The 14,472-nt window shown below is 31.9% G+C and overlaps 2 protein-coding genes and 1 long non-coding RNA gene across 3 annotated transcripts; all 3 read left to right on the top strand.

Moving 5' to 3' along the window:
• The first annotated feature begins 4,682 nt into the window (after positions 1-4,682).
• LOC117904172 (putative disease resistance protein RGA3) lies at positions 4,683-6,612 on the top strand. Its single transcript, XM_034816684.1, has 2 exons — positions 4,683-6,329; positions 6,586-6,612. Exons 1-2 carry the CDS (start codon positions 4,683-4,685, stop codon positions 6,610-6,612), a joined length of 1,674 nt encoding a protein of 557 aa, XP_034672575.1.
• A 354-nt stretch (positions 6,613-6,966) lies between these two features.
• On the top strand, positions 6,967-8,321 carry LOC117904320. The gene is made up of 2 exons (XR_004649573.1): positions 6,967-7,232; positions 7,955-8,321. It is a non-coding gene; the product is annotated as an uncharacterized LOC117904320 (long non-coding RNA).
• Positions 8,322-10,675: 2,354 nt separating this feature from the next.
• LOC117904243 (putative disease resistance protein RGA3) lies at positions 10,676-14,028 on the top strand. Its single transcript, XM_034816760.1, has 2 exons — positions 10,676-12,913; positions 13,647-14,028. Exon 1 carries the CDS (start codon positions 10,718-10,720, stop codon positions 12,911-12,913), a length of 2,196 nt encoding a protein of 731 aa, XP_034672651.1. The 5' UTR covers positions 10,676-10,717; the 3' UTR covers positions 13,647-14,028.
• Positions 14,029-14,472: the final 444 nt, after the last annotated feature.

Here is a 14,472-nt window from a genome sequence, read left to right as displayed (position 1 = left end):
GCAAGAAGAAGACATTCAAAGCTTTGGAAGCCTAAAACTTTTGAGGTTTATAAATTTGCCAAAGTTTGAGGCTTTACCCAAGTGGCTTCTTCATGGACCAACTTCGAACACTCTATACCATTTGCAAATTTGGAACTGCTCGAATTTTAAAGGATTGCCAAACAATGGTCTGCAAAAGCTCACATCCCTTAAAAAATTGGAGATTAAAGATTGTCTTGAATTGATTGGAAGATAGAAACTTGAAACATGGGAGGATTGGCAAAAAATGGCTCAGATACCTGAAATATATCTTGATGGACAAAAAATTGTATCATCAACCAATAATTAGGTAAGAGAGAATTTTCATTTCAGTCTATTTTCTTATTTATTCATTTGACATTTTATGAGCCTCATTTATCTAGTTCTTGCTCTTACTTTTATTCTTATGAGTTCAATGCTTGTGTCAAGTTATTTAATTATTTTTTCAAATCGAGTTTCTCTTATAATTCTTTTATGATATGTATAAATCAAAGTTCATACTTTCTTTGGAATATATAACCTTAATGTTATGTTGGTTCCAAGAAAGTATTAAATAAATAAAAATATTTTTTTTTTCATATTTGGTTTCATCATGAAAAATATGAAAAAAAAAATCGAACCTAATTAAAGTTAGTTAGAAACTTATATAGTTTTAAATTATTTAATCTTTATATAAAAGATGTAAAATGGGTTAAATAAGCTAGAAGTAATATATAAAAATAATTTATTAACTTTAAATCCATTTTTTTTATTCACTTTTTCCATGATATTATGTTTGAATCAATTGTTGTATTGAGATATCGACTTCAAATGAAGGCTAGTAAATGTCAAAGATAATTATTTATGCTAAAGATGACCTTACACTGGATACCAAACAACTCTCTGTCGATTCTTATCAGTGATAGTGGACATTCTCTTTCTCTAATTTTTATTTTTTAATTTCTTTTCATAATTTTTAATGATATTAATCTTTCTATTTTGTTTTTGGAAAAATAAAATAAAAAATAAAAAAACAGGTGGTGTAGGTGAGAAATGTGGTTCCACTGCGATTGGATGAGAGTTGAGCTAGACCAGGAAGACTGATCAAAGCTATTGTTTTTCTCTTCGTTGCTTTGCTTAATCAAACTCCTTGATTTGTTTTTATCAGTGGGTGCTGGCTTCTTGATTCCCATTCGTGTTCAGTTTGGAATAGTATGTATCCTTATTGGCGAAGGAGATATCATCTTTCTTATCTCCTTTCACCTTGACTTGGGGGATATTTCTTTCTTGCCTTTTTCTTGACTAATTTGGTGTCATCTACTTGATTCTTCATCTTTTGAATTCAAGACTTTTATTTGTCTTATTTTCCATGATATTATATTTGAACCCGTTGTTATTGAGATATTGACGACTAATCATAAATGTCTATGCTCTGAAATAATCTTTTAGTGTGTACCAAAATGTTTATTGGGATAATTGTTTTTAAAAATAGTTTTCTACTGTTTGAAACCACATTGAGAATTTTATTATAAAAAAAATTATTAGTGTTATGTTTTTCTAAACTTATTTCACTTATTTTTCCTCATTTGTATAACAATTAAATAATTTTAAAATATATAAATTTCTAATTAATTTTAATTATATTTGATTTTCTTTTATATTTTTCATGGTGAAATCAAACATAAGAAATTTATTTTACATACCATTTCTTTTTTCATTTTCTTAATAATTTTTGAAAATCAAACATAACTTATGGATTTAGAGTCTAGCCTAAATTTTTTTTTGAATGGGTCATATCATTTTAATTAAATAGTTAAATACTCTAGCTATATTTCTTCTTGTTTTTCAACCTTTCCTAGACAATTTCTTATTCATATTGAAAGTAAAAAAAAAAATATTTTATAAAAAAAGTATAGGGTTGAGGAGAAGTATTATTAATATATACTTTTTTTTAACATAACACTTTCGAATAAGACTTTTTTTTTTTCAATATAAAATATTAAATCCATTGAAAAAACAAAATTTTGATGACCCTCAATCTTTTCAAGAGGAGGCCTTTGGCAATTGCAGTAGTAGCTTGAGATTTTGGGTTGCCCTTTCCGTAACCAAATGATAAGCCACAGACAAGATTGCTAGTAGTTTGGGATTGATTATGACCTAAGGGGGTATTTGGTACGTCGGAATAGGGAATGGAAATAATATTTTGTTTCCTTTCCTATTTTTTAGTGGAATGGAATAAATTTGATGATTTCATTTCTAGCATTTGGATGAACTTAGGAATGCAAGATTGGAATAATTATTTGTTTCCATTCCAATGTTTGATAATAATAGGAATGGAAATGAAAAAGAAATAAATTTACAATAATATCCTTACATAAAATTTAAAATATTTTTTTATTTTTACTTTTATTTTAAAAAAATAAAATTTGAAAGGTTTTTTGTTATTAAATAATAAGACTAAAAATATATATATACTCAATAAATAAAAAATTAACCATAAAAAATCGTATAACCCTAATGCACAAATATTCAATTATTATTTTTATTAAAAATTTGAATAATTTGTCATGCTTAAGTACTTATAAAATTATATTTTTCAAAAAAAAATTATTTATTATAATATTTAAATTCTCAAAGCTAGCAAATGTTTTTCCTATTTTCAAAAGAGGAAATAAAAGAATTCAAATTTATTCTAATTTTCAACAAGTATCATATCCGATAAAATCTATAACCTTAAAAAATTTTAAATATTCGTTTTTTTTTATCAAAATTTTAAATAATTTGTCATGCAAAAAAAGCTATAGAATTATATTTTACGGAGAAAAAAAAAAAGAGAAAAAAAATATAAGAACATATAAATTGTCAAAGCTACCAAATACTTATTTCTTATTTGCAAGAAAGGAAATAAAAAAACACAAACTAGGAAACGCAGCAGATTTTCTGCGAGATGGCAGAATCCATAGCTTTAACTAGGAAATGAAGACGCCGATAATAATAAACAAAGGGGAAAAAAAAACAAAAGTTTTGTTTTTGTTTTTTTTTTTTCTTTTTATTTTTTTCCTAACCATTAAAAATTTTCAATATTGTAAACATGTGAAATCGAAAAATCTTTTTCCAACCATTTCAATTTTTCTCTCCAGTTTCCATTAATACAAGATAAAGAAACATCAAAGATTTCAAACATAAATTAATAAAAAAAAATTAATCAATTTATAGAGAAGAAGAAACACATATAAAGAAGTAGAAGAAGAAAGAGAAAATAAGGTAAACCTGATCGAAGATGTAGAAAGGAGTTTTCAGAACCTAGTTGTAGCAAACAATGACGAATCCTAGATCCAACAATTAAAATGAACATCCAAAACCCTATAAATTAGAAATTGATTTTTTTTTTTAAATATCGTGGAAGGTTTAATTGATTCAATTTGGAAGAATCACTTGTTGCAGAGAATTAGATGATGAGTGGGTCTCTAGCTTTGCAAAGAAGATAAGAAGTGGATGATGAATGGATCTCTACCTTTACAAAGAAGATAAACATCGGGTTTGAAGAACAAGATAAAAGGGTAAAATAGTAATTTAGGTTATTTTATATTATAAAATAGGTTTAATGAATCAGAATACCACCTACTTTTAATGAATGCAAATCCGACTCATAAGTTGGATTTGATTTCTACCGGAATAATTTTTTATTTCATTTCCGCTTTCTTAACATTTATCCAAACATAGGAATAAGGGAGAAAATGAATGAGATGTCTATTCCCACTCCCTATTCCCGTGTACCAAACACCCCCTAATTGTATAAATTAATAAAATTTACTATTTTACCCATAACTTTCTTGTCCTGCAAAATTTAAAAATATACTTGCATGGATCCAACTACATTCTTAGCCCTCAACTACACTTGTTGGTGCAAGCATCATATATTTCCTAGGGACTTTAAGTATTCAAACATTTGACCAAAGGAGCCAAACCCCTCTTCTACTCAAAATGTGCCATGTTCAAGAAAAGAATGTGGGAATATTTTGGTTGCTCACTTGTCAAGCATTGAATCCAATTCTAACCATGGCCATGGGTTTCTCACTTGTGAAGTATGGAATCCCATCAAAAGAATGTGACCATAGACTTCTCACTTGGGAGGTATTGAATCTTTGGAGGAGAGTTGTCCAAATTAAGCTAAGATCGATCTAGAAAAATAATATTAATGAAGAAGCCTTGGTTTAAAGCTTTGGATCTTTTATTTCTAATATTGTCTACATTGATTGAAAACATAAAATTTGTTAAAGATTAATTACAAGCATTAATTTACCATGTTCTAAGTTTTGGATCACATGCTAATTGTGTTAATTTTATATAGTCTAAAAGATTGTGATTAATAATAATGAAATCCAAGAGAGCCAAGTTGACTGCCCTGCATATTTTTCTCGACAAACAGTCGAAATTAACCTCTTCTTGATTTTCTTTTAAAAAGAAAATTTCTACCACTCAACACACGTACATTTAATATTGGGTAAAGGGTGGGCAACCAAATTGCTTTTCCAAGTGCCTTTGGATAAAGGATATCGTCCAGAACCAAACAAGACTTTGTGATCTAACTCTCAAAAATTTTACAAAAATCATTCGTCGTCCTAATCGTTTTTCCGCACACCCATTTCTCTTGTGGTTTCAATTATTCCTTGTGTCTCTGCAACATGGCTGAATCATTTGCCTTTGCCATAGCTGACAGAGTTTTGGGGAAGTTGGGCTCTGCCCTCATCCAAGAAGTTGGCCTTGCCTGGGGTGTTAAAACCGAGCTGGAAGAGCTCAACGATACTTTATCCACCATCCGAGCGGTGCTCTTAGATGCTGAGGAGAAGCAAGCCACCAGCCATCAGCTGAGAGATTGGCTGGGAAAGCTCAAAGTTGGCTTTTATGATGCTGAAGATATTGTCGATGAATTTGAATATGAGGCCTTACGCCAGAAAGTGGTGGCTAGTGGGAGTTTTAAAACCAAGGTATGCAGTTTCTTTTCAAGTCCAAAGTCACTTGCATTCAATCTTAAGATGGGTCATAGGGTGAAGAAGATAAGAGGGAGATTGGATAAAATTGCAGCTGATAAGTCAAAATTTAATCTCATCGAGGGTGTTGCAAACACGCCTGTTGTGCTAAGCAAGAGGGAGATGACCCACTCCTTTGTCCGAGCTTCCGATGTTATCGGGAGAGACGATGATAAAGAAAATATTGTTGGGCTTTTGATGCAACCTAGCGTTACTGAGAATGTTTCTGTAATTCCCATAGTTGGGATTGGGGGGCTAGGCAAGACAACTCTGGCTAAACTTGTGTATAATGATGAGAGAGTAGTGGGGCAATTCTCCACTAAAATGTGGGTTTGTGTGTCAGATGAGTTTGATATTGAAAAGCTTATAAAGAAAATCCTTAAGGAGATCAGGAAAGGTGATGAAAGTTACAGTGACTCCTCCATGGAGCAGTTGCAGAGTCATCTTAGAAATGCATTAGATGGTGAAAAATTCTTGCTGGTTTTGGATGATGTGTGGAATACGGATCGTGAGAAGTGGCTTAAGCTGAAACACTTGCTCATGGACGGTGCCAATGGAAGCAAAATTCTTGTGACTACACGCAAGAAGTCAATTGCTTCAATCATGGGCACTTTTCCCATGCAAGAAATAAAGGGTCTTTCTCATGAGGATTGTTTGTCTGTATTTGTGAAATGCGCATTTATGGATGGAGAAGATAAACAATATCCAACCCTCTTAAAAATTGGGGACCAGATTGTTGAGAAATGTGCAGGGGTTCCTCTGGCTGTGAGAAGTTTAGGGAGTTTACTGTATTCGAAAAGGGGTGAACGGGATTGGGTATCCATTAGAGATAGCGAAATATGGGAATTAGAACAAAATGAAGATGGTATTATGGCTGCATTAAGACTGAGCTATTATGATTTGCCTTATCACTTGAAGCAATGCTTTGCTCTTTGTTCCTTATTTGCCAAAGATTTTGAATTTAGTAATGTTGTTTTGATCTCAATTTGGATGGCAGAAGGCCTCATTCATTCATCGGGACAAAATGCCAAAATGGAGGATATTGGTGAGAGATATATTAATGAGCTATTATCGAGATCTTTCTTTCAAGATGTTGAGCAGCTGATACCAGGAGTAGGATATACATTCAAAATGCATGATCTTGTACATGATCTTGCGATGTTTTTTGCACAACCTGAGTGTTTAACACTAAATTTTCACAGGAAAGATATTCCAAAAAGGGTTCAACACGCCGCATTTTCTGATACCGAGTGGCCCAAAAAAGAGTCTGAAGCTTTAAGATTCCTGGAGAAGCTGACTAATGTTCATACCATTTATTTTCAAATGGAAAATGTGGCCCCTAGAAGCGAATCATTTGTTAAGGCATGCATCTTGAGATTCAAATGTATACGAATATTGGATTTACAAGACTCTAACTTTGAAGCATTGCCTAATTCTATTGGTAGTCTGAAGCATCTAAGATACTTGGACCTAACTGGGAATAAGAGAATCAAGAAACTCCCTAATTCCATTTGCAATCTATACCATTTGCAAACTTTGTTACTCTTACAATGTTCAGAACTTGAAGAATTACCAAGAGGCATAGGGAGTATGATCAGTTTGAGGATGGTATGTATAACAATGAAACAAAGGGATTTATTTGGAAAGGAAAAAGGGTTGAGAAGCTTGAATTCTCTTCAACATTTACAGATTGTTGAGTGTCTCAATTTGGAATTTTTGTCTAAAGGAATGGAAAGCCTTATTGAACTTCGAATATTAGTCATTTTCGATTGTCCAAGTTTGGTTTCTTTGTCACATAGTATAAAATTCTTGACTGCATTAGAGGTGTTGGTAATTGACAATTGTCAAAAACTTGAATCCATGGATGGGGAAGCAGAAGGGCAAGAAGACATTCAAAGCTTTGGGAGCCTACAAATTTTGTTCTTTGGTGATTTACCACAATTGGAGGCTTTACCAAGGTGGCTTCTTCATGGGCCAACTTCTAACACTTTACATCAATTACATATTTCAAATTGCCCAAGCTTGAGAGCATTGCCAGAAAGTGGGTTGCAAAAGCTCGTATACCTTCAAAAACTTGAGATTCAAGATTGTCCTGAATTGATTGGAAGATGCAAACCTGAAACGGGGGAAGATTGGCAAAAAATCGCTCATATACCTAAAATATATCTTGATGGAGAAAAGATTGCATCGTTAACCAATAATTAGGTAAGGGAGAACTCTTAAATTCTAGTTTATTTTCTTATTAATTTCACACGGCACTTTGTTACCCTCATTTATCTAGTTCTGATTTTTAATTTTATTCTTTTAGTATGAAGTGTAATCCTCAATGCGTCATTTGGTTTAAATGGTTTTTGAGACTAAATTTGTATTATAGTTTTTTATAACATTTATAAATCAAAGTTTATGATTTCTTTAGCATATATAATCTTAAGAAAGAAGGGGGAAAAAAAATGAAGCACAGGCAACCAAATAAACTTTGATGGGTATTTCCATAGAGAGAGAGATATAAATGTTGGAAATATTGTTACCAGAGTTTGTAATTTCTTGTATCTAATCAAATGTGGCTCTTCTGCTTTGATTGGGTGATGCGGTTGGAAGTTGGAAATATTGTTACTAGAGTCAGACTAGTCATTTCTTTTAAGTATCTATTCATCTCATTGCCTTTTCTATTGAGAATGTTTAATTTGTCGATTTTCCATGATATTATGTTTGAATCTGTTGTTGATATTGAGATATTGGCAATTAATGAAAGGTAGCATATGTTAAGGATAATAATCTATGCTCTGAAGATGACCTCTCCCGGTTGCCCATTCTTTAATAGTGACAGAGGGCATGCATTCTCTTCTTCTAGTTGTCAATTTCTTTCCATAAAATTTTAATGATATTGGTCTTTCTATCTTGTTGTTGGAAAATAAAAATACAAACAGGCGGACTGGGTGAGAAATGGAGAGTTGACCTGGAAATGGAGGACTAATCAAATATGGTTCTTCTGCTATGATTGGATGATGCGGTTGGAATTTGGAAGTTGGAAGAGAGTTGATGGAGCTGGAAATGGAGGACTGATCAAAGCTAGTGTTTGGGTCCTTGCTTGCTTACCAGTCTTTTTCTTGATTCTTAACTTGTTGCTTCAGTGCTGAATTCTGGAGTGGTGTGCTTGTTTATTATTTGTCTTATTTTCACATAGACTCATGTGTAAGGTTGCTTTGGTTGTTTGGAGTTTGGAGTGTGAACTTTGATTTAGTTTACAATAAAAGATTGATGGATTCATTTATCAATCAAATATATGAATGATAATATACGATTCTAATTTAGTTTACACATTATTGGCAAAATATAAATGACAATACACGATTTTGATTTGCCTCTTTGACCTGGAGGATGTTTCTTACATACATTTGATTTTTTTTCCTTTTTCTTTTTCTTTTTCTTTTTCTCTGCTCTAACCAATGAATTGGAACTTAGGAAAAAAAATATATCTTCCTTCAATCCATGTCTCGATTTCTGGCCATGTTAAGATTTTTTTGCCGAGCAACATCCAATCTTTGAAAGCATGATTTTCTTTTGATTCTAAGCCCCTCATAATATAATTTTGTTTTCTAATTAATGTGTTTGAAAATGTTAAAGAGAATGTTTTGGAAGATAATCTTATTCATTTTGGTAGCTATTTTGAAAAGCATGTAAAATATTTTTTTCAAAAATAATTTTATAAAATTAGAGATCAATAAAACAAAAGAAATTAAAAAAAATAAGTATTTTTTAAAATAATTGGTTAAAAGAAATAAAATACTCTTCATATTTATGAATTTATCATTTTCTATGTTTTTATTTGAAGAATAACTCATTTTTTACATAAATGTCCTTTGTTATTTCAAGTATTTACAATATATAATAAAAGAAATAATTATTTTTACATGAAAACAATAATAAGTGTATTTCTATCCAAATTAGGCCAAAAAAATTATTAAGGGTTATATTTTCAAAATTAGGTTTCCAATAACCTTTTAATTAAATAATCCATAATTTTCCTGAGATGGTGTATGACTTTATTAGAGATAGAACTTTCTTATATTAAGAAGAAAATTTGAAAGTTTAAAATTACATTCCGAATTGAGTATCTACAATTAAGATATAAAATGCAAATTTCTAAAATGGTGTAATGAGATCCGTTATATAATATCATAGCTTTTCTATTTTTACCCCTTAAATTTGTAAGAAAAAATTATTTATTTTGAGGAGTTGATTTATAAAATAATTTCAGGTCTCATGATAAAAGTTTATTCTTTCACATTCTGTTTTACAAAGGCAAGTCCCAAATAAAATCAATAAAATATAAATTATAAAAATATGATGTTCCAATAAAATATAAATTATAAAAATATGAGGTTGGGGTCAATTGGAATTTCAAATAAATGACAAACTTTTAGTACAATTTGGAAAAACAATGTTTTATTCTATAAAAGGAATTGAAAAAAAATTCAAACTTCTCATAAGTGAATGGATTTAATTTTATGTTTTAAGAAAGAAAAATCATAAATTGAAACTTCATTATTAATATTCCCCTTGTTTTAATGATTGAAAAAGTAATTTATAATCTCTAGAAGAATTATAATAAATTTAGTAATAATTTATTAAATAATATTTATAAAAATCATATTTATTTATAATTAAATAAAATATTATTTTTATTGAGACCCCTAAGATTTAGTGTAGATATACTAAAATATCGGAAGTATTCAATTTTATCATTTAGTGTTTCTATAAATATATTTCATATATAAATTTTATATTTTAAATAGTAAAATTTAATTTTTAGAGAACTGTTGAATGCTACTTTCCAAAATATTTTTACTTAAAATCCCTCTAAAAAAGGTAAATTTGGTAAATAAAATAAATTTATTAAAGCATTAATTGATGAAATTTAAAACCGATCATGATTGAGACAAAACCTTAGGCCTGAGTGAAATTAACCCTTAAACAAACCAAAAAAAAATTCTCTCCTCTTGTGAGCATCAATGTGAATTTTTTTTGTTTTGTTTAAGGGTTAATTTAAGAGCATCAATGAAAATTTAAGAGCACCGCTCATTGATGCTCATAAGATAATCAATGAGCGGTCCACAAGTGACTTCCTTGGACAATAAAAAAGTTTCCAATCCTTTACACACGTCCCTTTATTACTGGATGAATTGATTATAGGGACAGAAGCGTCATTACAATGTGTTAACATTGACCCGAGCATCGACTTTGCCAAGAATCATTTCAGATCTCGGATCTCTGATTCTCAATTGACCTTTCCCATTCCCAAACAACCACCATCTCTTCAATTCCCTGCTTCTCTGCAACATGGCTGAATCATTTGCCTTTGCCATAGCTGACAGAGTTTTGGGGAAGTTGGGCTCTGCCCTCATCCAAGAAGTTGGCCTTGCCTGGGGTGTTAAAACCGAGCTGGAAGAGCTCAACGATACTTTATCCACCATCCGAGCGGTGCTCTTAGATGCAGAGGAGAAGCAAGCCACCAGCCATCAGCTGAGAGATTGGCTGGGAAAGCTCAAAGTGGCTTTTATGATGCTGAAGATATTGTCGATGAATTTGAATATGAGGCCTTACGCCAGAAAGTGGTGGCTAGTGGGAGTTTTAAAACCAAGGTATGCAGTTTCTTTTCAAGTCCAAAGTCACTTGCATTCAATCTTAAGATGGGTCATAGGGTGAAGAAGATAAGAGGGAGATTAGATAAAATTGCAGCTGATAAGTCAAAATTTAATCTCATCGAGGGTGTTGCAAACACGCCTGTTGTGCTAAGCAAGAGGGAGATGACCCACTCCTTTGTCCGAGCTTCCGATGTTATCGGGAGAGACGATGATAAAGAAAATATTGTTGGGCTTTTGATGCAACCTAGCGTTACTGAGAATGTTTCTGTAATTCCCATAGTTGGGATTGGGGGGCTAGGCAAGACAACTCTGGCTAAACTTGTGTATAATGATGAGAGAGTAGTGGGGCAATTCTCCACTAAAATGTGGGTTTGTGTGTCAGATGAGTTTGATATTGAAAAGCTGGTAAAGAAAATCCTTAAGGAGATCAGGAAAGGTGATGAAAGTTACAGTGACTCCTCCATGGAGCAGTTGCAGAGTCATCTTAGAAATGCATTAGATGGTGAAAAATTCTTGCTGGTTTTGGATGATGTGTGGAATACGGATCGTGAGAAGTGGCTTAAGCTGAAAGACTTGCTCGTGGACGGCGCCAATGGAAGCAAAATTCTTGTAACTACACGCAAGAAGTCAACTGCTTCAATCATGGGCACTTTTCCCATGCAAGAAATAAAGGGTCTTTGTCATGACGATTGTTTGTCTTTATTTGTGAAATGCGCATTTAGGGACGGAGAAGATGAGTATCCAAACCTTTTAAAAATTGGGGATCAGATTGTTGAGAAATGTGCAGGGGTTCCCCTTGCTGTGAGAAGTTTAGGGAGTTTACTGTATTCGAAAAGGGATGAATGGGATTGGGTATCCATTAGAGATAGCGAAATATGGGAATTAGAACAAAATGAAGATGGTATTATGGCTGCATTAAGACTGAGCTATTATGATTTGCCTTATCACTTGAAGCAATGCTTTGCTCTTTGTTCCTTATTTCCCAAAGATTTTGAATTTGGTAATGTTGTTTTGATCTCAATTTGGATGGCAGAAGGCCTCATTCATTCATCGGGACAAAATGCCAAAATGGAGGATATTGGTGAGAGATATATTAATGAGCTATTATCGAGATCTTTCTTTCAAGATGTTGAGCAGCAGACGCCAGGAGTAGGATATACATTCAAAATGCATGATCTTGTACATGATCTTGCGATGTTTTTTGCACAACCTGAGTGTTTAACACTAAATTTTCACAGTAAAGATATTCCTAAAAGGGTTCAACACGCCGCATTTTCTGATACCGAGTGGCCCAAAGAAGAGTCTGAAGCTTTAAGATTCCTGGAGAAGCTGAATAATGTTCATACCATTTATTTTCAAATGGAAAATGTGGCCCCTAGAAGCGAATCATTTGTTAAGGCATGCATCTTGAGATTCAAATGTATACGGATATTGGATTTAGAAGACTCTAACTTTGAAGCATTGCCTAATTCTATTGGTAGTATGAAGCATCTAAGATACTTGGACCTATGTGGGAATAAGAGAATCAAGAAACTCCCTAATTCCATTTGCAATCTATACCATTTGCAAACTTTGTTACTCTTAGAATGTTCAGAACTTGAAGAATTACCAAGAGGCATAGGGAGTATGATCACTTTGAGGACGGTATCTATAACAATGAAACAAAGGGATTTATTTGGAAAGGAAAAAGGGTTGAGAAGCTTGAATTCTCTTCAACATTTACAAATTGTTGATTGTCTCAATTTGGAATTTTTGTCTAAAGGAATGGAAAGCCTTATTGAACTTCGAAAATTAGTTATTGGCAATTGTCCAAGGTTGGTTTCTTTGTCACATAGTATAAAACTCTTGACTGCATTAGAGGTTCTTGTAATTGCAAGTTGTGAAAAACTTGAATCCATGGATGGGGAAGCAGAAGGGCAAGAAGACATTCAAAGCTTCGGGAGTCTACAAATTTTGTTCTTTGATGATTTACCACAATTGGAGGCTTTACCGAGGTGGCTTCTTCATGGGCCAACTTCTAACACTTTACATCAATTACATATTTCAAATTGCCCAAGCTTGAGAGCATTGCCAGAAAGTGGGTTGCAAAAGCTCGTATACCTTCAAAAACTTGAGATTGAAGATTGTCCTGAATTGATTGGAAGATGCAAACCTGAAACGGGGGAAGATTGGCAAAAAATCGCTCATATACCTAAAATATATCTTGATGGAGAAAAGATTGCATCGTTAACCAATAATTAGGTAAGGGAAACTCTTAAATTCTAGTTTATTTTCTTATTAATTTCACACGGCACTTTGTTACCCTCATTTATCTAGTTCTGATTTTTAATTTTATTCTTTAGTATAAGTGTAATCCTCAATGCGTCATTTGGTTTAATTGGTTTTTGAGACTAAATTTGTATTATAGTTTTTTATAACATTTATAAATCAAAGTTTATGATTTCTTTAGCATATATAATCTTAAGAAAGAAGGGGAAAAAAATGAAGCACAGGCAACCAAATAAACTTTGATGGGTATTTCCATATAGAGAGAGAGATATATAAATGTTGGAAATATTGTTACCAGAGTTTGTCATTTCTTGTATCTAATCTAATCAAATGTGGCTCTTCTGCTTTGATTGGATGATGCGGTTGGAAGTTGGAAGTTGGAAATATTGTTACTAGAGTCAGACTAGTCATTTCTTTTAAGTATCTATTCATCTCATTGCCTTTTCTATTGAGAATGTTTAATTTGTCGATTTTCCATGATATTATGTTTGAATCTGTTGTTGATATTGAGATATTGGCAATTAATGAAAGGTAGCATATGTTAAGGATAATAATTTATGCTCTGAAGATGACCTCTCCCGGTTGCCCATTCTTTAATAGTGACAGAGGGCATGCATTCTCTTCTTCTAGTTGTCAATTTCTTTCCATAAAATTTTAATGATATTGGTCTTTCTATCTTGTTGTTGGAAAATAAAAATACAAACAGGCGGACTGAGTGAGAAATGGAGACTTGACCTGGAAATGGAGGACTGATCAAATATGGTTCCTCTGCTATGATTGGATGATGCGGTTGGAAGTTGGAAGTTGGAAGAGAGTTGATGGAGCTGGAAATGGAGGACTGATCAAAGCTAGTGTTTGGGTCCTTGCTTGCTTACCCGTCTTTTTCTTGATTTGTTGCCTCAGTGCTGAATTCTGGAGTGGTGTGCTTGTTTATTATTTGTCTTATTTTCACATAGACTCGTGTGTAAGGTTGTTTTGGTTGTTTGGAGTTTGGAGCGTGAACTTTGATTTACTTTACAATAAAAGGTTGATGGATTCATTTATCAATCAAATATATGGATGATGATATACGATTCTAATTTAGTTTACACGTTATTGGCAAATATAAATGACAATACACGATTTTGATTTGCCCGTCTTCATAATTTCCTCATCCAACATTCTTTATATATATCATGCATAGACGCACATATATATGATTATGAGATTCTCTGTATGTATTCCATGCCTAAAATGTGTTTAAAAATGTTAAAGAGAATGATTGTAAGATAATCTTATTCATTTTGATAGCTATTTTGAAAAGCATGTAAAATATTTTTTTGAAAAAATAATTTTATAAAATTAGATATCAATAAAATAAAAGAAATTAAAATAAATAAATATTTTTAAAATAATTGATTAAAAGATGAAATACTCTCCATATTTGTAAATTTATTATTTTCTATGTTTTTATTTGAAGAGTAACTTATTTTTTACATAAATGTCCTTTGTTATTTCAAGTATTTACAGTATATTTTAAAAGAAATAATTAT

Source organism: Vitis riparia, chromosome 17 (genome assembly GCF_004353265.1).
Source record: "Vitis riparia cultivar Riparia Gloire de Montpellier isolate 1030 chromosome 17, EGFV_Vit.rip_1.0, whole genome shotgun sequence".
NCBI classification, from domain to species: Eukaryota; Viridiplantae; Streptophyta; class Magnoliopsida; order Vitales; family Vitaceae; genus Vitis; species Vitis riparia.
Note: the sequence above shows the minus strand (reverse complement) of the source record. Positions and strands in the feature narration are given on the sequence as shown.

Bases quoted from the DNA above. Each gene is read 5' to 3' on its own strand.
- LOC117904172 (XM_034816684.1), top strand. From the start codon at position 4,683: ATGGCTGAATCATTTGCCTTTGCCATAGCTGACAGAGTTTTGGGGAAG. The intron at 6,330-6,585 runs GTTCATACCATT...TACAATGTTCAG, and splicing joins TCCTGGAGAAGCTGACTAAT to AACTTGAAGAATTACCAAGA.
- LOC117904243 (XM_034816760.1), top strand. From the start codon at position 10,718: ATGGGTCATAGGGTGAAGAAGATAAGAGGGAGATTAGATAAAATTGCA.